At 45.7% G+C, this 23,172-nt stretch overlaps 1 protein-coding gene across 4 annotated transcripts in view; it reads left to right on the plus strand.

Annotated features, from left to right (window-relative positions):
* The window catches only part of FBXW4 (F-box and WD repeat domain containing 4), a 60,849-nt gene that overhangs the window by 28,303 nt on the left and 9,374 nt on the right, over positions 1-23,172 (plus strand). For 2 of the 4 annotated variants that reach the window (XM_042019162.1, XM_042019165.1), the window contains exons 6-7: positions 4,752-4,913; positions 18,676-18,741. The exons of 1 other annotated variant lie outside the window; for it this stretch is intronic. In XM_042019162.1, the coding sequence (XP_041875096.1) occupies positions 4,752-4,913; positions 18,676-18,741 (228 nt within the window). The remainder of the gene's footprint in view (positions 1-4,751; positions 4,914-18,675; positions 18,742-23,172) is intronic. One more of the 4 variants, XM_042019163.1, reaches the window with a different exon arrangement.

A 23,172-nucleotide genomic window follows, 5' to 3' on the forward strand; every position in this document is an offset into this window, starting at 1 on the left:
TGAAGGAGAAAATGGAAGTGAAAGAAGGGAGAGGCTGAACACAAGTCCTGAATGGCTTGGCTTGGGAGCAGGGTTTGTATGTAGGGAAGACCATGGGTTCAGCTCCAGGGATACTGTTTTATTTGAAAATATTGGGGCAGGCTGCAAAGAGGCTTTGCTTGGAGGTAGGATGGTGGCTGCATTTATTTATTTTTTTTTTTCCAGTTACAGTCTTTTGGTAAAAAAGCCCTTTGAAATTTCTGTGGGAAGTGGTGTGGCACCAGCAAGGTCATCTAGATGCCTTTTCCTTATGTGGTGTATGCACAGCTCTTCTGGGTGGGTAACTTGTCCAGATGGGTTTTACCCTGAGGATTTACATGTCTGCCCAGGCACAACCATGGCAGCACAAATTTATGGATGCCATGAAGAGCTATTCCAAGGCCCACACTACCCATCTGAAGTCTCTGGTCTCCTGAAGGAATTTGCAGAACACAGGCTCCCAGAACAAGGCATAAGCCATTTAGAGAGAAGTGGGAAAGCTTTATTGAGACTTTCTCCTCAGCTGAGCCAACTCTTCATGTCCTTTCTGACCAGACTCTCCCTGTGAGAGATGAGAGAATATGTATTCCCCAGACCTACAAGGAGCTAAACAATTTAGAATCTCAAAACCTTTTGCAAAAGAGTATTCTTGCATGGCAGCTGTTCCTAAAATGCATCTGCAGAAGAAGCAAAGCTCTGTAATGCTGTTGCTCCTGGCTGGCCTGCACTGGTCATACTGGTGTTGGTCATGGTGCAAAGGTCTCTAACCTTTTGTTGGAAACAACCAACAGCCCAACTTGCAAGAGGGCTTACTTCTTATTTTTAATTATTGTCTTCCCAATTCCCTGCTCCTCCCCTTCATCTTTCTGCATTTCTTAAAGAGGCAGTGGAGGGAAAAAAGCTTTGGTTTTTGTTTGGGAAGGGGGTTAGGAAGGGCGACATGGCCCCTGCAACCTCTCATAGGGGTGTCTTGTCAGGGCGCGGCATGGAGGGCACAAACAGATCATAACCTTTAAATGAAAATGTGATGGAGGGGAGAGATGAAAGCAGTGAAACAAATTAGATACATCTAGAGGGGGTGCTCAACTGGAGAAAATTAGCATTTCTTCCTAATTGGAGTGCAGGGCATTCCATCACAGGGTTTCATTACAAGGAGGGAAGCACTGGGCCTCTTTGGGGGATTCCCCCCTACCCTCAGTTTTTCTAGAAGTAAAAAATACATTTGGGAGAGAACTGCGAAAAGTACTGAATTTATCAGAGTGAATGTTTCAGACTGCTGCAGGAGGAAGAATTATAGTAAAGCACTAGTTCTTTGCTTATTAAGACAAGAAAGTGATGATTGTGTACAAATGAAGGCAGTTGCTACTCCTAGTTTTCCTGAAGGAAACTAAAAAGTATACAGGAGACTACAGGTGATGGTAATTTTCTGATTCAAGTACTTGCTGAATCAAATTTCTAGACTATCCAAAATGCACTAGTTTGTTTGAAGCAAAGGGATATGCTTTTGATTATGGTCAATGGAGTCAATTCAAGCCTGTTTTATACTGCATATCAAGTCCATGCTGTGCAAAACACTTGTTTAATGCATGTTTGCCTGATTCTACCTCTTAACTAGTGCTGTTGTATCCAATAGAAATTTGTATATATCCCTGGGAAGACAATGGCCAACTTCCAGCACAGAGTGTCTGGTGGCTGTTTTGGGGCTTGTGCACAGCTTTGTGATCCAAGTAGCTTGTGCCAACTTGAGGAACTGGCAGACATGGATGTGCTTTATATGTGCATCTGTATGTATGAATGGATGCAAGGAGTAACTTAAGAGGCAATTCAAGGGACAAGGTTTTACATAGCATTTCCTGGTTAGAAGTAGAGGGGGACAGTTTCTTTTTTCCAAGCATGGATTGGATCGTTTATCAGTTAGTGCTGTCAGGAAAGGCTGGGGGGAAGAGGAGAAGGGGGGGGAAGAGGAGAAGGGGGAGGAAGAAGAAGAGAAAAGCATACCTTCTTCAGGTGTGTGGTATGCTATGTATGTTGCTCTGCCAATCTACAGGTACAAACTTTTCTGTTCCAGCTCAGGAGAGGGAATGTATGAGCATATCAGTATGGATCGTCGGAAACTGCTGAAGGAAGGGTTCTGTCTGCAGAGAAGGTGGTTCCTGACAAAGTGGGAGATGTTTACAGCAGCACTGCCTTCATCCTGGGCAAGCTCTGTCATCCATGTGCTCAGGATGAGGTTGCAGATGGTATGAATTTACAGAGGTCGTAAATGTAAATCTCTGACTTATCACTTGCTGCTGAATTTTGGCGTTTTGAAACAGAGCATAGCACTGTGCACAGGAATATTTTCAGGCCTACAGAAAATACTGTTAAAAATGAAAGCATGGCTCAGAGGTGGGCTTCTCCCATATTAGGTCCTGCATACATCAGGATGATGATGTCTCCTGTCGCAACATTCTCCTTGTCACTTCAGTCCTCACAAAAAATGCTTGGCAGACTGTTTAAAATAAGGCAAGAGGGGAACAGGACCAGAGAGGCTGGAGTTTGGAGAAGAGCAAATGAGTAAGAGCAGGTAGTCATCTTTGAAGGAGCAACTGACTAAGAGAAGATAGTCATCCTTGAAGGGAAACCAGTTCCTCTGAAGAATGGGAATTTCTCCTCAATGTGTGCATCTGGCTTGAGTGCTAATACACTTTCAAATGGAGCATGCCAGAGCGCCTCTTGCCTGTAACTAAGCTTCAGTTTCCTTGGGTTGCTGGCATCCTGAGTATCTGTTATGAGTTGAATCGGACACTGGAAACGTGGACAGAATTGTGTGGCTCTGACTCTCTCCTTGGCTCCATTGCCTCTGGTTTCTTTTCAGGTCAGCATGAGACTGTCCCTGACTGGAAGGCAGAGTGGAAAGTCTGTTCTTTCTGTGCACTGTTGCCTGTATTGTGTTCTGCGGTTCATTATCTAGGATTTGTCAGATCTTCTCTACCTTCCCTCCCAACTGCATGAAACACAACTGTTGCAACCACTTTCTTGCTCTAAAGAGGTGTTGTGGGTTCATGATGCTCCATTTACCATCCCACATGCCTACATGTGGGATGTACTCTTACTGCTTTGTAGGCATCCTGACACTTAGCAGGTGCAGGGCTAATTTGGGACCAGGTATTAAAGCCAGCTTTTAATGTGCATTGCCCTGTCTAATTAGTAAATTCTTTTTCTCTCTCCTCTGAGACTGACGCACATACTCCTTTAAGTCTAACCGTCCATCAAAGAGGACTTGAATGAGGCCCTGCTATGGTTGGCAGACACAGGCAGCTAATGACAAGAGAGAACCCATTTCCTTTGAGAAGAGCGACCTGTACCAAGGTGATTTATAGTCCCAAAGATTTATTAGTGTGGGGGCTGAAGAGAGGCTTGCAAGCTGGAACCCAACAGCTTGTGTTTTTTTCAGGGGAAAAAGAAATCTGTATGTGTACCTCTTCCTCACTCCTGAAAGAAGTGAACTCATCAGAAGCAGTTGCAGACTAAGCTGGGCCAAGCAGCAACTGCTACCATTGCTGTGCTTGGTCTCTTCCTCCTGGTGCAGCTGTGTTGAGCTTTACAAACCTGTGCTTTGTTCAGTGACCTGCTTCGGCTGTTCAGGCTGATTTAATGAGGGATGGGGATGGAGCAGGACTGTCTGATTGAAGAGTTTCTCTCTTGCATCTGATTTGCTGTCTTGGCCAAGAGCATGTTCTTGTTTTCTGTATACTTCCCCTGGATTTTCTCCTCTTTGACAGTGGAGAAGCAAGGGAGTCTGTTCCAGATATTAGAAAAGCAATAATGTTTCTCTAACATCTGTCTTCTGATGGTCTCAGAGCACTCTGGGAACATGGATGGTGTGCAGATCACTTCAAATAAGTTTGGAGCCTGGCAAAGCATGGACTTCATGCTCCTAGTACATGGTGGAAAATATGAGGTACTTTAGTAGTATTGAGTGCAGGTGAGCAGTGCTGTTGCCACTGTGCAGTGTCTGAGTCGTCTGCTTCCCAAACTGGTTTGTGAGACCCTCATGGTCCTGAGACCTGTGCTGGCTCTTCAGCTCTCACAGTAGAGCCAGTGATATTGTTCCCTGCTAATTTTAGCAGTGACTGAGGCTGGTTGAAGGCTCAAAACATTGAGCAATTAACCTGCCTCAGAAGGAGCAATGAACCAACAGGTTTTGAAGAGGAGGTACAGCAGAGGAGCACTCCTCTGTGCCAAAGAAATGGCTGCATTACTAGTTTGTATCGTGTTTTTGTGGTCTTCCCCCGTACTTGGCCCCAAGTAAAACACTCTGCAGAAGTTAATGACGTGCTGATACTTGGTTGCCTCCATTATTCCTTGTAAAACCAGCCTGAAAAAAATATGGAGAATAAGATGATGGTGGGTAAACTCGAATGTGGAACTGTTATTCACCAAGTCCTACAACAGTGGTACCAGAGACATTTGAAATTACCAGGAGATTGTTTTAAAGTGAATAAAAGATACAGTATTCCTTCACACAGTGTGAACTTAGTGCTTCAGAAGGTTGTAGAAGTGGATGATGCCAGCAGTTTTGAAAGTGATTTTGTAAATTGTAAATTTTGTGAATTGTAAATTCATGGATAGCAGGTTCATAATGGGGGACTAGGTGGGGATACACTCTTTAAAATCCTTAATACAGCAATTGTGGATGCAAAGCGAATGACCACAGAAGGTTGCCAAGCTTACATGTTCTTCCTGAACAGCATCTGCCGGTACCACTGGAGCCAAAATGGTGAGCTGGATGGGCCATGGCTTGACAAATGTGGGCATTTCTCTTCTTCTTCTGGCCATGGTGCCAGTCCAGCACACATCTACCCCAGCATTTGGTGTTCAGCAGTGGTCAGCAGTAAATGTCTATGGAGAAGGTAAGAAACAAGAGCAAAAAGATACTTTCCTGCCTGTTCCTTCCCAGCTTCCAATGAGGAGAAGTTAGGGTTTCCCTGGCTAGAGTTTTCATCTGGACTAGTGTTTCTTTCATATTTGCAGAGGACAGCTCTGTGAGCAGCTCATCTCTTCTTTCTGAATCTGTTAGTGTTCTGGGCTTCATAGGCTCCTTTCAAATTTAGTGTTGTGTCCTGAGGAAGAAACACGTTGTTCCATTCTTAAACCTTTTGCCTGATTGTCTTACAGGGTTATACAGTGAATGATTTCTCTCTCTGGATACCCTCCACTCTGTTTAAAGTTTTAATATTTTTCCCAAGCCACTCCAACTCCAATATTGATGGCCCTGTGTGAAGCAGTAGCAAGCCACGACTTGCAGGTACTTGCTGGCCAGTTGTTATTTGGATTGGAGTTCATATGGAGTGGAGTTCAGGCATCCCTGAGCTGTGGTAAGCTCATCACTTCCTCCCAATGCAGCCTCTGACTGGAGTCCACAGAGATGCAGCCCAGCATGAATTGATGGCCACATAATTGGTTCTTGTGTATTCACATGATAAAAGATGAGTGACAGTTTCGACTGGGACACTTGTAACTGGCTACAGAATCAAATACTGATGCTCAAGTAATGTGCTCATTTCAGTGTAGGACGTGTGAGTGAGCTTGGTTCTGGCCTTTCTTTGTGTGGGTGTTTGACTTACCAAGTAGAAATTGTTCTTTTAATAGCTGTGTTTTTGGATCTGACTTCCTAAATTCTCAGAGCACATGGAAATAGGGCAAGCCATGGAAAGGAAGGGAGGAAACTGTGGTTTCACACTCCTGTCCGCAAAGCTGCCTAGGCGTTTAAAGCTTCCAGACTTCTGTTCCTTGAAGTGTTGGAGGACTGACTGCCAGCAGGTTGTCCTGCTTCACCTAGACAGCAGCTTACTGAGTGGCAGGAGGCAGTGTGGTAGTTAATATCCCTTTATCAGATATTTCTTCTCATCAAAGGACAATGTGTGTTAGGGAATCCTCTGTTTGATTGCAGAGTTGAGATGTGTGCATGAAGAGTCTTTTTCTGAGTCCTTTCCAATACAATCCTTTCCCTCTTATACCATTTTATGTGTTATTTTTTTCCTGATATACTGACATAAAGCATCATAATAAATTACTGCTCACCTTCTTGTCTTATCCTTTCCCTATCTCTATGCCATCTATTTTGCCTGATCCCTTTCCCATCTTCATCTGGCTTATCTCAGTTATCTGTGAAATGTAATAATTCTTAGCCTGCTTTGCAGCCCAGCCTGATTACAGATACTGAAGGTGATAACCTGTGCTGTGAAACTGTGCCTTATTGATGTCAGCATGGTTTGAACTCTGGCTTCTCCAAAACTTTTCCAGCGAGTTTTTAGGTGGTTTGGGATCTGTGTGGGAGGTGGCCACTAAACATCTTTATGCCTTAGATGTGTGTTGTCTGTTACTGAAACCTTAAGTGCCTTTCTTACAGGGCTGGGGCTTTCTGGCCTGACTGGCAGGTTTGATTTCTCACTCTGGTGCTTGCTCACAAACAAGCATGCCCTGAGCCTGCAGATGGGGAGGAGGGGTTTTATTCAGGATCTTGGTTGCTTAAGGCTGAAGAGTTGACATGCTCCAAACACTTAGCATGAAAACCCTGAAGCAAATCATATTGCATAGAGTGGAGAACTGGGAAGGTGGAAGCTGCCCAGCGCTTTAAGGGCAAGTGGATTAAGGCTGTTGCAAGCGTGTCCGTGTCAGGGATGGAATGATCAGAGCAGGAAAGCTCTAGGAGTCATTTCATGGCTGAGTTAAACACAGATGAGGCTTTGCTTCCCTCCTCCACAGAGCACCTGTGTCTCCATGCCTCAGTGTCCTGGCCCTTTCTGTGTGTAGCACGTGCTGCATATACATGCCTTTCCCCTTTCACCTTTCCTGGTCTTTGACTTCTTAAAACCCTCTGAGCATTATTTCCCTCTCCGCTGGTGAAGAACTCATTTAGACTTAATTTGTAAATTGTTTGAATATCACAGGGCAGAGGAGGAAGACCAAGCACTCTGTTTTTGTGATTTGGCTTCTTTCCCCTAAAAGCATTGAACAAGTACAGCTCCTGCCCCTGCATGGTGTCGAGAAAGAACTGCTGCCCTGTGTGCTAAGATAAGGAAAGTATATGTTTGTTGAGAAATCCTCTTCTTCCTCACCATCCTGATTACTTTTTTCAAAATTCTCCTAAATATGGAAGTTTGAATTTGGTATACGTGTGTCTGTATGGCAAAAGGAAAAAGACAAAAATAATTTGTGGCTTGTGGCACCAGGAAAAGAGATTCCTTCCATCTCTACTTTTAAATTGAAACATTCTTGATTTTTAGTTGTTCTGGCAGACCTGAAAGGATTCTCCCCTCCCCCTGACCTCACTGGCATGCATGAATTGCTGCTTATTGAAAAGTAATTTTCTGTCATAGATTCTAATGGAAAAGTTTATATAAAATGTCATTCTATATATATACATGCATTTTTAAAACAATACTTGTTAACTGAAAACTTTGCCAGTCACATCTGAAAAAATATTGGGATTGGTCTTGGCAGTCCTGAACCTTAAAAAATAGAAAGGAGATATTTTATAAATAGAAGAGATTTTCTTCTTTTGCATCGTGATTCTTTAAGCATTGTCTATACATGAGCAAATATTTAGACTTTTGTCCAAAGCAGTGACAGCTGGAGTATTTACTTAAATCAATTCTACATGTCCTCTTGTAGGGTATGGGGTTTTAAGAAGAAAAAGCCCTGGACCACTAAGGTTTGTGATAAAGTATGAGCACAGATGACATTATATCTCTTTTCCCACTGGTGCAGGTAATGTTCACTCTGTTTCTCTGTGCAGGCTTGAAGTTGGCCTGGTCTACATGGGTCTGCTTATGTTCATTCCTGGTGTCTGCTTCTCAGATGCTGGCATGGATTTCACAGCAAGCGTACTTTGTCCAGAGGTGTGAAAAGTTGCTTCTGAGGAAAAGTCTTGAGCATTGATGGGTCAAAGGCACACAGTATCTGGCTGAACTCATCTCTGTGACAAGTACTTAAGGCAGCTTGGGTGAGGCTGAAAAAAATAGGATTGAAATTGAAAAATGATCCTTTCTGTGAGAGCCTTTTGTAAAATGTGATACAGATATGGACTGAAAAGAAATCAGAATCATTGGGTTTAATCAGGCAATTTGCTTCTCTAGTTTGCAACCTGCTGCAGCATTGTGTCACAGTTGTATTTTAGGCAGCTCAGAAATTACAAGTCTGTGCCCTGGGGGTTGTGCTGCCTGCCTGCTCCCTTCCTACAATTGGAGTCCCTGAGGATCTCCTTTCCTTGTTGTCAGGATTGTTGTAATTTCATCATCTCCTAGGGCTTGCTCAGCACTCCAGTGTACCTGTGTTTTGATAAAAGTAGTGGCATCTTTTCACTTCCCTGCTTACCACCTGGTCTTCATTGCAGAATCAGGACCAAGCTTTTCGATTATGACAATTCTTGCTTTCTAGTAGGATACTGCAATCATAAGAGACATGAGGTGAGTTTTTTAAAACTACGGTTTAACATTTAAAAACAAACAAAAAATCCCCCAGACCCCATTGCACTGAAGCTGTGATGATCAATTCAACTGAGCAGCTTTAACTTGTCTACGAGACCTGACCAGTCAGAACAAACATTTCTATCCTGAAGACAATGGTGATAGTTCAGAGGAAGCATAGACGCTAACAAGTCCTGAGAATCAGCAGAGGAAGCATGCCACACACAGGATGCCAGTTTCAGGGTTGTGGGATATCTGACATCAGTCTCATTTGACACAGGAGCGATACACTGGTGGCCAAGTTTTTTGAACCCACATGCAGCAGGTTTCTTGGTCGTTTTGCAAAACAAAAGTCTTGTAGCAGAAAGGGAGACACAGCAAGTGAGGTCCCACAATGAAAAACAGTTTTGGTTTGCTGATGGGAGATGCCTCAGCAAAAAGAGAACGTTGAGCCTTTGTTGCTGTCCTCCTGGTTATGGTTGTTGCCTGACTTTTGGAGCAGATGCTGGAGGAGTTGACTTATTTTTCAGTGATTTTTCTCAGCAATAGGAGTTCTCACTCTGTCCTTGGCACAGTTTTTGCTATGCTGTTTGGGACCTGCACTGTCCAGTTTATTCTCCCTGAGTCTGTTGCCTTTCTAAATCTCAGTGCAAAGGTACTAGACTAGAAATCCTGTCGTGGGAGCATAGGCTACACCAGGCCTTCAGGAATCTGTCATGCATCGCACCCCTTCACATGCTTCTATTGTGCATCACTGAATCTCTTTTCTCCTTTACCGCTTTTTTGGCATCCTGCACTGCCCTGTTACCCAGGCTGGGGGAAGGATGCCATGGGCTGACTTCCTCAGTGTGTGTCCCACTGCTGACTGTGCCCCAGCTATGCCAGGCAGACTGTCCCACTCCCACCCCCTCCTCTTGCTTGCCCCAGATCGGAGCCCCCGAGAGGTCTTTGTCCGCCTGTTGAGAGCAGCCCCCGTTCCTCCATTCCCACATGGCGCACCCTCCCCAGCAGCCCTCTACCCATTCAGCAGTTTGGGCTGAAAGAACCTTGGCTAATTACGCCGGGCTGAAAATTACCACTTTGCTGTGTTGTCCTGCTGCTGGGCCCATTTGTGTGGGGCCTGTAGTTAGAGGGAACAAAGTCCCCCCCGTGGAGCCAGGCAGGCCCCAAGTGTGAAGCTACAGGTACAAGCAAGAGGGGAATGAAGGGAATAATTACCAGCTTCTCCAGGTGAAAGCCCCGTTAAAACTTCAATAAGCCAATTAGGGGCCAGGGTGGGTGTGTGGGGAGAGTCTCCCCCACCTATAACTGATTCCCACCAGGCAATTAACAGAAATAATTTCACGGAGGGGAGGATAAGAAATGGCTCTTAGAAATTGTCTTGAGTTGGGGGGGGGCCTGAAACAGCACGACTGCTGCGATGGTCCTCATGTACTCCAACCTCCCGGCTCACTGTGTGGCCTGAAAATGTTGGTGGGGCTAGGAGGAGAGGGAGGAGGGAGGGAAAATGGCAAAGAAAAAGGAATCGCTGGAGCTTTACACCTGGGCAGGCTTTGAGAAAGTGAGGGCTGGAGTTCAGAGCTTCACGTAAGGCTGTGTGTGGGCCCAGAGCACTGAGCTCGAGGGAGCTGTTGCATCTGGGGAAGTGGGTGAAGATCGAGCTCAGGGTGTCTTCCCCATGGGGGCAAGGGGGAAGGATAACGGCACTGAGCTGAGGAGGGAGGGGAAACGTGCTGGGTGCGAAGGCTGGAAGTGAGTGTGCAGGTTGGTGAGAACTGAATGGCAGGCCCTCAGAGATCTGCCCAAGGTGCATGATAGTCTGTAGGTGCAAAGGGTGTCCAGTGTCTAATACCATGCATGTATCTCATCCAGGGATCATGCTTTTCTGCTGCTCAGTCAGCAGCTTCATCTGTTCCTTCCTTTCAATTCGTTCCAAAAACCCAGGGAATTTGTTCAGGATAGAGATTTTATGAAGTTACCTTGCAACTCCCATGTACTGTAATGCAGATGGCATGTGCAGCAGTTGGAGGTAGAGCATTCTGTCTGGTGGATACCTCTCAGGAGTCTTGCCCATTGGTGTTTGAAAAGCTGCTCTGGGGAGTAGAGCAAGAGTAGAGCATAGGATGAAGTTGCTACAGATGGCTGAGATTTCTGTAGTTACGTTGGAAGGGAGAACGCACTGTGTGAGTAAAGAAGTTGAGACACCAGCTGCAGTTATTTCACCTGCACTTGAAAAAGAAACAAAAAACCCAAATAAACCTTTAACTCCTCAAAACACAAATGTAACCTTATAAGCCACTTTCTTTGAATTTCTAATGTTACAGCTTCTGAGCATTAAAAATGTTCTTCGAGATTTTGTTCTGGTTACTGATAAGCTGATATAACCATACTGTAGTGGTGTTTAACCACCTAGTCTCAAACTCACCTGAAAGTCCCTAGATTTCATCTTTTTTCTTCTTTTTTTCCCCCCTCTTCTCTTTCTCCACAGAAGGTTCTCTGTGGTAGGAATAGAGAGCCATATCTCTTGCACAGCCTAGACTTTAGCTCAGAAGTGATTTCTCAGTTGAGTCATGTTCATCATTCAGCTTCTAAGATGTAACCCCAGTGGCTGACTGCAAAGAGAGCTCTGCTCACAGAAAGGCCTGGTAGGGTGTGCACAGACAAATCAGTTTTGGCATGGGCTTTGATTTTTGGTACAGGTTATTCCTATCAGTGCCAGTGTTATGTTCTGGATTAAATTTTTGTTATGGTTAAGGAGTCTCTTTTATCCTGTAATAACAGTAATAACTTGAACATCATTTGGGGTTTAAATTTGGTCTCAAGAGAGATAAGGAGTTGTACAAAGACCTCTGTCATGAACAACTACTCCATGCCTGGCAAGCCCAGAGGTTTGGGGAGTGAAGAAAGATAAAGACTGTTGGATATACCATGTAAATATGTATTTTACACTGTTAAAAATAGGTTATCAAGCCTTTTCCTTTAATAAAGGAGCAGGGCTTATGTCAACCCAGTAGAAATACTTGTGTAGCTACAATAGCAATTCTGTTTGAAGTTCTGAAAAATGCCAGAAGCACTGTTCCATTATTCCTCTTGTACAGGAACGCTCAGGACCCTCAATCAGCTTTTATAGAGCTAATCTGAATGCGGTCCTCTTCTGGACATTTGCTTCTTCCTAAAAGTGTGTGTCATGTGGAGTATTGGGGAAGGTGGTGATACCTAGATGTGAACAGCCCTAGGAACATTAGGACTGTTCTGTGGATTGAATCACTAGTTTCTAATGAAGGACATTTTCCTGTTCAATACTGTAGTGGGGAAGAGTATGCGTGTATTTGTCCTCTCTGGAATCTTTGTCTTGATGTCACTGAGCTAGTTTCTCTCCAGAAATGAGGATTGTGTTCTGTATCTGGTGGCTTGTTTTCACAGAACTTACCTGCTGCAGGGCTGGTGAAGGAACAGTGATCAAGGTTGCAGGTGTCTTGGGCACAGAGTATGGGGTGAAACTGCAAAGCAGTGAAGGCATGATTCATGTGTCTAGCTTGGACACCTGCTAAGCAGCTTGCTAGAGTAGGGGTGATCTCTCTCCCATGCCAGGAATTGGGCCTTTGGGGATATTAAAGGCTTTTTCTGTTCTTCAGCTTGAGTGTCTCTGAAGTCTGGAGGAAGGCATGAAGTTAGAGGCCAAGGAGGAAGGCTGGAGAGGTGGAGCTGATGTTCCCTCTACCATGAGGCATGCAGTAAATGACCTGGGAGGCAGTGACGTGAGCGTTTCTTCTATCTCATGAGCTGGAGGTCTGCCTCAAACGTCACTTCGTCTTTCAACCCAGCATCTCTACGGTGCCCTTCAGTACAAAATGTAAATGCCTTCTTTCTGGGGACCACTTTCTAGGGGTCCACTTGAGGTGGCATGTGAATGAATTATTAGTCCATCTGTTCATGCATGTCACTGGTGCTCCTTGCAGGAGCACAGCATTTCCTCTTGGAGCAGTAGTGGTTGTCAGTGTTACAGGGTTCATGGTCTTCTCTATGCACTTTGCTTTCTCTCTGTGCTGAGTCCATGGTGGGGTGTGTCAGAGTTCTTCTGTACCTTCTCTGTGTGGCATTTATGATGTATATCAGGAGCACAATTCAACTGAGTTGACTGGTGCCTTGGGGGAAGCTGTAGCATGCACATGAGCTCAAAGAAGTAGCAGCAAAACTGCCAGAACTTTCCAGTCTGTTTCTGGAACAAGCCTGGTTGTTTGTCTTCAGCTGCTGGGTCTTTTTGGCAAGGTTATTCAACAAAGGTAAGGCTGTGCTGCAGTGCGGTTCTTCTGCTTGCTCAGGTGAGCTTCAGGTGCAACTGTCTTACCTGCTGATTTTTGTTGCATTTGTGGTTACAGAATGTTAACATATAACCCAGCTGTCTTGGCTTCTGAGATACTGAAGATGCTTGGTTCAATTCTCTGGTCATCCTGTGAGAAGTACAAAGTATGGCTAAAGGAACTGGTCTGGGGCAGTGAAGGGGGCAACACCAGCCCTGCATAACCACCCGGTCCTGGGTTTGTCCAGCATTGCCTGCATCTAAGGCAGGTGGTATTTCTTGCATGTTTGTAGTGCCTGCGTTCTCATGAAGAAAATGCCTAACTGATGCTGTGCTGGTTTTTTTTTCCCACCCTGGCAAATTAAATGCCCCCAGGGAAGGAGCACTTGCGTCCCTGCGCTCTCTGTCTCTCTCCCTTTGTGTGTATCTGGTCTGTTGGAGAAGTCTCATGCTGGAGGTGGCAAAACTCCCTGTGCTTGGTTTCCGACCCCCTCCTCTCCTCTTCACAATGTTGTTACTGTTGCATCTGCTCTTCAGCAGGGGCTCCATCAAGTTTGTGTGACCTTAGCACTGTATTCATGCTGGAGGAGTTACCTTCCATAATGATGTCAACTGATGAGGTTGGCGGGATGGTGGCGGCCGCGATAAGACATGACATGTTCTAATGATTCGCCTTAGTGAGCTGCGTGTGTGTGTTGGGGGGGGGCACAGAGGGGCTTGGAGAGGGGAGGTGGGGGCCCCACAGGTGCCGACAAAGACTTTGACCTTTGCTGCTATAATATCAGTGTTTCACAGGCAGGGCGGTTCGGTAACCCACTTTCAGCCCATCAAAAATTGATTTAATTGCAATTTTTTTCCCCAATTAGGAGCACTGGAGCTTAACTAATTGGAGTAATAGAGAGTAATAAGGCTCTGATAAAAAGCCTTCCTCTGCCTCCTTTGTATCTTGTGTCATCGCCTGTCAGAGGTCAGAGAGCTTGCATATTCTATTAGGCAGAGTTGCCTTCATTTGTACAAATTAGTTTACCCAACAGTAATTAAAATGCCAGTGCGGGTCGGGGAGAGCTGAATACAATTGATGGGCACGTTGGTGAAGGATTTGACAGCTCCGGTGGCCTCCCTTGCCAAAGCGTGTCAGTGCTGAATCAAAGGCTACACAAACCCACAGACCCGTGTGTTTAACCCGCAGCACCGTCAGCACCAACTGCTCTCTCTCTTCTCCTATCTCCCTTTTGGACTTGCTTTCTCTTCTCCTCCTTTTCTCATTTCACTTGAGACTTTTAAAAATAGATGTTTCCCATCTTTGAGCTGTCCTTTCTGTTGATCGCTTTCATAACACTGCTACCAACCCCCCCATCCTGTCTCCCTTGGTTCTCCCCCTTCTCTCCCCCCACCTTCCACATTCCCAGCTGCAGGGCTCTGTCAAGTAATAACTTCTTTGTTTCCCAGTCCAATGAGTCTCCATATATAATAGTTTCCAAAATGGAACAACGATGTCCAATTCCAGCGGGCGGGGGAGCGCGCCAGGAGGAAGGCACAGACTCTTGCACGTGTCAAGCAGATTCTGGATTTGAAATCCCCAAAGAGCAGAATAGGACTAGAGAAGCAATCTGTTTACAGTACCGGGGAAGGGCACAAGCCTAGGGCACGGAGGAGGTGTAGTGAGAAGAGGTGGGAAAGGACCTGTTTTACCCAGGTCCCTTCAATGACTGTGCATTGCAGGATTCCCAGCACAGGCAGGGCCCACTCTGGAGGCTGGGTTGATAGTGGGGAAGGTGTGTGTGGGGAAGGTGTGTGTGGGGAAGGCATCTTTCCAAAAGGACTGATAGGCATCTACCTCTGTCCCTCTGGTTTGTTCACATCTGGCAGTGGTCTGTCGAGGATGGGGTAAAGAGGGATGCTACAGGAGTCAAACTGTACTTGGCACCTTGGGAGCAGACATGGGATTATTGCAGCTGGACTGTAGCCAGAGCACTACTGCTGTTGCCAGAAATGCCATGGGATCTTCAACAACCACAAGTCAGTCAGATGTAGAGTTCTTGTGTTTCTTCCAACAGCACTGCCAGGATATGTGTTCTCTTTCATTTCCTGGCCCAGCTTCTATTGTGGGGGGATGATGTCTAATGAAATCTCTCTTCTGCAACATAGAAGGTCTGGCTTCTGGAGAAGCAGGCTCTCGGTTGTTTTGTTGGGGTTTTTTCCCCTCTTGTTTATTTCTCTCCTCTCTGTCAGTAGGGAGCTTCAAATAAGAAAGAGGACATCAAAGTATCAGATGAGTTGGAAAATTCCTTATGTTGGACAACAAAAATACGCTGTTTATGAAGTATGTGTGTCTCAATGCTGTGCAAAATTCTTGACTTCCTGGTTTGGTTATTGGCTTGGTTTTAGTTCCTAGGGGATCCCTGTGAAGACAACATGCCCTGTTATGGAAGCTGTGCAATGGTGCTTTTTTCCCCTTAGAAGGGCATATTAGAGGGAGCTTGTAGCCATGATAGCCAGCACCTTTCAAAGGAGACAGGAAAGATGAGTGGGGAATGGGCTTTACATCTCCGAGGCCATCTGGAGATTGGCCGTAGCAGTTTTTATGGTGGATGTAGATGCATCTGATCAGTGTCAGTGTACATAAGTAGTGTTGTATGTACTTCAGGTAGATGAGTCATGCCTGCATTAATATGTTTAGGGTATCCTGTACTCCCCTTTTCCCAATCTAGTCTCTCCTGTAGAAAGCAGCGTGGGCAAAATAAATGACACTGTCTAAGCTAGCAACTCAGCTTGAATTGTTTCTCTTGGGCAGCTGGCAACGACAGTTGTGAAAAAGCTGCACTTCTCCAAGTTGGAGGGTTTTCTTGTGTGTGCTCTGTGCTTTCTAACACAGAAGAGTTTTGTTGAAGATAGACTGAAAGGAGCAAGCCTGATAGAACGCTTCAGCTCTGCTGAATGAAGTTCCAGAAGTTTTGGAGCCAAGCTTTACATGCTTACCTCCAATATGCATGTTGTTTTAGGCCTATGAAAGCTGACTTGTGTTGCCCTTTTGCCTGAAGTAAAACTGTCACCTCTGAGAGGTTCCCAGTTATGAGACACCCGAGGCTTCAAGGTGTATGCCTGCAGATCAGACTCAAGGTGAGGGGCCCTGTATCAAGCCCTGCAATCCAGACTTTAAGGTCAGTTCACTCTCAGGCTTTGAGAATTTCTCATTGGCACCACTTCTTGTGCATGTTGTCTTGTGAATGCTGCATTCTCATGCTGCAGTGAAGGTGGCCTGCTCTTGTGGGAGAAGTCTTATCTTTGCTTGCTAATGGGCTCAGGCTGTTAAAGATAAGGCCTGCAAACCTGATCCCGCTGAAGTATGAGACAAAATTCCTGTTGTCTGAATGGAGTCAGCTTTACCCAGAAGAGACTTGTTTGTGGCCCTGAGGCCTGTATTTGATGCTGGAGCAAAATCTCTTTATCTAATGCTTTTCTCTCTCTCTCTTTTTTTTTTTTTTTTTTTTCCCCTCTGAGGGGTGAGGGGTAAGGACCAAGGAGGGAAAGCTGAAGTCCAGAACTGACAGCATGAGGGAGGATTAGACCTAGCTGTTCCTCCCACCTTTTTCTCCCTGTTGGTGTGCCTCCATGGTAATTTAGACCTGTGGCAACCATCAAAGCCTTGTGCATACCTTCTGCACAAAGGGGTCTGTCTCCCACGTGAGGGCGTTCTCTGCTGGGACAGAGTCAGTTTGTCCCCCAAAAGAAAAGTCTTAAGCACCCAATTGCCTGCTTGATTGACTCCCTGACTGCTATTAGGTTTCTAACCACAGTAATTGACTTTAGTAGTTATTAATGGATTATGACTGGGGAGGGGGGACAGAACCCAACACCTAGCTTTGTAGCCAGAGCCTGTAGCCTTTGTAGCCTGACCAAAGTGCTGCTTTCCAGACATGGGGTTTGACCGACAAGCTGTCAAAGTGGGTGTCTTTTGCTTATTTTCCTCTGAGATGGGAGACACTGGCAAAAGGGGAATGTTCCCTTCTGTCCTGCACTACGGTGGATAGAAGGCAGGCATTGAGCAGAAACCCTGTTTCCAAAGATGAAATGCTGCACACTTTCTTAATGGATCCTGGTGGCTGCTGCACAGCAACAGGAATTGGATTTTCCATAGACTCTCAGGCTTTGGTCAGGGACTTACATGGAGAAGAATATTGTCTGCACCCTGCAGCACCTGTGGGGACAGCCCGGTGCTACAGCTGCTTTGGCTGATCGCATGTGCACTGCCAATGAACCTAGAATTTTGCATGTAAGACGTCCTGTTTGGAGACACTTTGAATAGCTCTAGTCCTGCAGGCCTTTTCTAGCCTAAAGGGCAGCTAAGGGTCGCAGGACTTGTGGACACCTCCAGGTGTGTGAGTTTGGGTGGAAGGATAGAGTCAGCGCAAAAGAGAGCCTTTGTAGCTGAAGCCCTTCCTAAATTCATGTAGCTCTTTGAAATGGTTTGATGTTACGTGCTTGCCTCTTTTGCAGAGTGTTTTGTCAGTGCTGCTTTTGGTCTTGTGGTTTGGAGAAACCAGTTGCTTGGCTAAACCACAGAGATAGGAGGAGTCCTGAGTTCTGGCCTTGCTTCCATCTGGCCCTTCTCTGGCTTTGGTTGAATTGATCCTGTGTTTAGCACTTGACTGCTGAGTGCCTTCTTACAGCAGCAGTAGCACTTCTCACAGAAGTCAAGGATGCTGCAAGAATCCATTCCTGGTGCAGTAGAGGCTTGGAGACACCTTGACTTCCAAAGGAAGAATGCTGTAGAGGATCAAAGAAATGTTTAAAAAGTACTCTAACTGCTATTTTTACAGACATGACATTGTTTTCTTATTTTGCTTTCATCTTTCAGCTGCCAGCCCTGTGTCATACTGCAAAAGTTGTTTAGGCAAAGCGTAGAGATGGCTTTTATTTAAAGCAGGTTCCATTTCCTGCATTCATGCTATCCTTGTTGCATTGACTTAAACATAGTTTTGGCATTTTGTTCTCTGTAGCTGCAATAAATATGGCTTTGTGAGAGGTCATTTATAACTTACTTAAAAATCCTTTTATGAGCTGCTTCCTCTTATTTGGACTGAGGATAGGAAGTTGGCACGAAACAAGCAGTGTGGTTTGGAGAGCCACAGCACCCATGTTCCTGATGCTTGATTTGAAGGATTTGTTCTGTCTTAGGAACTAGTATGAGGCCAGTGGCTGTCAGGTGACCTCTGGAGCCAGCATGTGCAGCAGGGACATAGCATTGCCAAGAGGACTTTGGAATGGACCCTGCTGGAGGGTGTAAACTGAGCCAAATCTTGCTGCAGAAGAGCTGTGCTGCCTCTAACAGAGAGTTCCTGAGCACTGGGGAGGGCAACCTGATCCAGCTTTGAAATTGGCCCTACTTTGAGCAGGCTGGACCAGAGACTCTATTCTGTGATTCTTTAGGCCTGTGATGCTGGAGTCAGTTCATGATTGTGCTCAGAAGTTGCCAACAAACAGAAGTGAGACATGAAGTAGGAAATAACAGTAAATTTTCCATGGGGTCTTTCTGCAGCTTACAGCATTGACTGTGTATGAATCATGCTGAGTACTCTACCGACTCATTTGAAAATGTTGTTTACGGCCATTCCTGTTTAGGTTTTCCCTTTGTGTTTACAAATACATGTTTTATGTCCTGCCAGTTCTCTGCAGTTGTGACCTGCTGCATCTGGGAAGCTCACCTACTGAGAGTCCTGTGGCAGCTCTCCCTTTGCTGCTGCCTGTCTCTTGTGAAATGTGGTGGGATATGCTGAAATCATCTTGAACCAGAATTTAAAGTCTGTCTTGTAACCTGTTTTCTCTGTCTTGCTCATGCACTTTGTTCAGAACATGAGGATTAGTAAGTGGTTTTTGTTTGCTTCTTTTTTTTTTTTTGAACAGCTCATTTGTGACGGGGACAGCCTGCTGTGGACATACCTCACCTCTGAGAATCTGGGACCTTGAGAGGTGAGTGAGCTTCCAGATTACAGGGAGGGACTTGAAAAGTGAGTAACAATGCAATATTGGAAATGCTGCAAAATGGTATCATTTCTTTTTTCAATATAGGCAAGGGATGATTGAAGATGAGATGTGTTACGGAGTGGGGAACAAAGCAAACTGGTGTGGAAAGGCATATGGGGGGGGTGATTCTGGTTCAGTAACTTGGCTTTTCTTCTCAGCTTTTCCAGTTGATGGCACAGCCATCCTGGTTTCTTCCCATTACCTGTATACAGTCAAAATTTACCCGTTACACCTTCCTTTTCATCTGTCTCTGTTGATGCCTCAGCCAGAGGAGTTGAGGAAGGTGATCCTTATCCTCCCATTCAGCCACTTCTCTGTGGTGCTGGGAAGCCAGAGGCAACACAGGCTCTGAAGTCACCTTGTCCTGGCTGGCAATTCCAGTAGCGAAGAGAGGTGAGGTGTGACAGCAGGTTATCTATGGAAGTGACTTAGGCACGTTGTCTTCTCTTTGTCCTAATAAGTACTGAGGAGGTTAATTGCTGTGGCCTCTGATTTGGGGTCTTTGAGTAGTTCCTTTTCGGTGAAGGTGCTGACCTTAGCAACTGGGGAAATGTTGTTCTCAAATCTTGATGTGAGACTCAACTGCTGACAAATTTGAAACTCTCAGCCTGAGGGTGTTAGTGTAGTGATGGACAGATAGCAAATATTTCACAGGATTATTGGAAGGGCAGCTCTGCCTTCCAGGACCAGTATGCTCTGGGTAGGAGTGGCACGGCCCAGATAATCCAAAGGAGTGCTGTCAGGATTGAGGTGAGCAATGGCAGAAGGGGCCTGAGGGATGTCTGTAGAGCTGTATTTGGGGAAAGGGGGTGCAGGAGGATTGATGCGGACACAGGGCAGGTCTGAGACCAATTGCCTTCTAATCTATAGTTTAAATAGTTTAGATTGTTTAAGTCAACTGTATCAAATACAAATTTAAACCAGCTGTTTTTTCTCTGAAGTAACAAAAATACTTTGCGACAATGCATCCTACAAAGGGTAAGCTGGAGCAGGAAAGAGCACCAGTGCATTTAGCTATGGTGCATGTTTCTTAGTGACCCATCCAGTGTTGCCTCTGGAGTACCCCAGAAGGATGCAGGCTGTGCTGTGATACCCCTGCCCATCAAGTCTTCTGGCTGTTCTTGAATAGAGGCATCTGACAGGGGTGAGGAGATGGGCAACCCTCTCCCCCCTGCCCCAGCCTTTCTGACAGCCTTTCCCAAGGAAGCCTGAAGAGATAATAAAGCTGTGTAGAAAATAGGATTAAGGTAATGAACAAGCACAGCGGAGTTTGATCTTTCAATAACGTAAAAGCCTGAGTGACAGGCAAATAAAAAAGCCAAGGCAACCTAGGCCACTGGGCCTCTGTTGAAATGGCTAGAGTGTCAAACTTATTCTTCCCTCTTCACCTGTCACAGCTGGAATGCACCATGCCACTGGGTCTTTTCCTCTCCAGGGACCTGTGTGTGAGCTGGTGGACTCGTCAGCATGTGCAGGATAGGAGGCTGAGTAGGAAGCATGGCTGGGACTCCAGCATGTGAAGCTTGATGTCATCATTCATAGAAAAGGAGTACAGAGCTATCCTTCCAGGTCTTGACTGTCCATAAACTGTTCATCTTCCCAGCAGAGCTTTGGATCCATCTTCAAAGACTCCAGTGATTGCCAGGAATGATCTTGTAGGGAATGCTGTCTCTTCCTTTGAGGCTTTTGAATGCTGTTTCCCTGGTCAGATTCCAGGAGTGAGAGTGTGGCATGAAAACTGAAAATCTTAGAGCCATCCAGGACTTGAAAACTCCTCCTGTGCTCAATGTGTCGTGATAACATCTGGCAGACAGAGCCAGGGCCTCTGAGTTTGCTGCTTACCCTTTTCTTGTGGCCACAAAAAGGCCCAGAGGCTGACCTGCAGAGGCTGAACATGGCAAGGATATTATCTCTGAGAACAGAGTCCAGATAACTTCCATCAAAAAAAATTAGGCAGGGTAGAATGATGTGTAAGGTGTGCTCTTGAAAACCGCAGGATCCTTAGCACCACTGAGGTGTTCAGTGCTGTCCAGGATCAGTTAGTTCAGTTAGAGGAGTTTTCTTTGCATCGGGGGCTGAGTAACTAACAGTACAGCAGTTTCTGTGCCATTCTCTTCTGTTGGGGTAGGTGGTCTTTTTACCCAACAGCTGAGAGCTGGAACATGCTACAAAAGGATTTAAAGCTTAAATAACCTTTTGTGTACTGATCATCTTAGTTCCAGGCCAGATAAGTCCTTGGCTGGTGCTTGTGGCTGTTGGTCATGGTATGTTTCGTATTTATGACCTTCGCTGTTCCATGACCCTGGGACAGCCATTCTCATCCCTCCAAGAGGAAGGGGATAATATCTTCACCTGTAAATATGTCCTGTGCTTTGAAAAGGCCTTGGTTGGTTTTGGTGTAGAGGAAATTTTTAGTGGGGAAAGGAAACGCCTCTTGCTGCATCCCACCCTCACAAATGTCTTTCATTTCTGACTCTGCTGAGACGATGGCATTGGATCAAAGCCACAACAGGCAGCAACAAGCAATTGTCAAGGGAGTCTAAAGCAGGGGAATGACTGCATAATGCCAAGACACTGTCTCTGATGGCTGAAATTCCAGCTGCTGCTACACCTGGCCCTGTCTCCTGTAATGAAGGAGGATTTAGGTTTTTTTCTTATGCTTTTGAAGCTGGCTAGCTGCACTTCTGGAGGACATCTCTCACCCCACACATTCTACATTGTGCCATCTGATGGCTTTTAGATGTGGGGAAGTTGCTGTGCAGTTATTCCTGCTCTGGATCAAGGTGTGTGTGTGGAAGGCAGCTGTGAGTAAGTTTGGTGATCAGAGGCCTGCAAGGAGAACGGTGAGCAGTATGGGCCACAGGATACTAACCTGTGTCCTTGCATCAGGTATCAGCCCTTGCTGACTCCTTGTCCTCTTCCAAGTTCCCTTGTCCCTCCTTCAGTGAGGGATATGATGGCAGCTGCCCCTCTTGCAGATCAGGTTCCTCTGCTCAGTTTTGCCTTTCTCTGTTCAGACCATCCTGTCTTGTTTGCCAGTGTGTGTGGCTCAACAGAACAGCCACTTAATGGCAAGCAAGAGAAAAGGAAACTTTATTCAGATCCTCCTCCTCTTTCTTCTTCTTTCTATTGGCTTTGGGAGTTTAAACTGCTTGGAAGATGAGGGTCATGCACCACTGACAGCTCCAAGGCCGGCATTTGTCATTTGCCTGCAGGGAACTGTTGCTTCCCATGTTATTGGGGTGGTCTGCATGTCGTTAGGTGACAAATACCCGTCTCAAGGATGCTTTTCCATGAGATGGAATACTCCAGAGGTCTCTTTACAGCAACTCTTGGAGCTATTCTGCAAGGCCTGATGCTTGAAATGGACAGTGATCTCTCTGACATGGTAGTCTTCATGCTATAAACACTTTGAATGCACAAATCCTGCAGTGTTCTTTCCTGTGACGTGACATGACATGCTGCAGGGCACGAGAGCTGTGAAAACTGAACCAAAGTTAGCTGTGCCATGCAAGCCACCCAGATCCTCTACCTTTTAAATATCCAGTCTTTGTCCAACTCCTCCCCCCTTTTGAAGGTATTTTTGGCAGAGTGGGGATTTTGTTTGTTTGTTTTCTGGTTTTTGTTGGTTTTTTTTTAAGAACCCTCTAATTTCTTGTTCAGTTTTTCTCCCGCTCCTGAGCCCTTTGAAAGTGGCTTTATGCCGTCACTGACACCAAACTGACACTTTGCGTTTCCCCACTTCTTATCCCTTTATGGCAACAGATGTTGAAATTTTGTATCCCTTTTATCTGTCCCTCTTTGCCCTCTTCCTGTAATTAGGTTTCCCTTGTTAACAGTACAAAGTGGCCCGGTTTGCTGCCTGGCCTTTTGAGCCATTGTGTCGGAGCACATTTTTTTCCTCCTCTTTCGGAAGAGTTCCTTCCCCCTTAAGTAATAGGCAGGGTGTGGGCCAAAGCTGTGGCTTTTTCTTGTTTCTTTGTTCTCCATTTATCTCTGCCACCTTTTTCAAAGAGATGGAGAAAAAAAATAGAGCGTGCATGGAAGGGGAAGATACAGAGTTGCATTTCTTGACCGTCAGGCCCCCCTGCTCTTCAGGTGTTCAAGGCAGGTGCCTTTGATGTCTGCAGATTTTGGGGAGGTGGGAGGTAGAGGATTCGTGAGAGTGACTTGGGAGTGGAGGGGAAGGGAGATTCAGGTGTATGGCTGGTGCCCTCAGCAGAGGGTTGGGGAGGAGTCTCAGGTAGTCAGGCAGCTGCTGAGCAGGGTAGTAATGTGTTCTGCCTATGGTGCATTGCCCTGTGCTCTTTCTTTCCAAGAGCCAGCATGAGTGTTACCATCCTAAGCAGCTGGTTGAAGTTTGCTAATGTGCTGCTG

The sequence above is a fragment of the Corvus kubaryi genome, unplaced genomic scaffold (genome assembly GCF_017639235.1).
Source record: "Corvus kubaryi isolate FWS band 111438036 unplaced genomic scaffold, C.kubaryi_AGA036_p1.0 138, whole genome shotgun sequence".
NCBI lineage: Eukaryota > Metazoa > Chordata > Aves > Passeriformes > Corvidae > Corvus > Corvus kubaryi.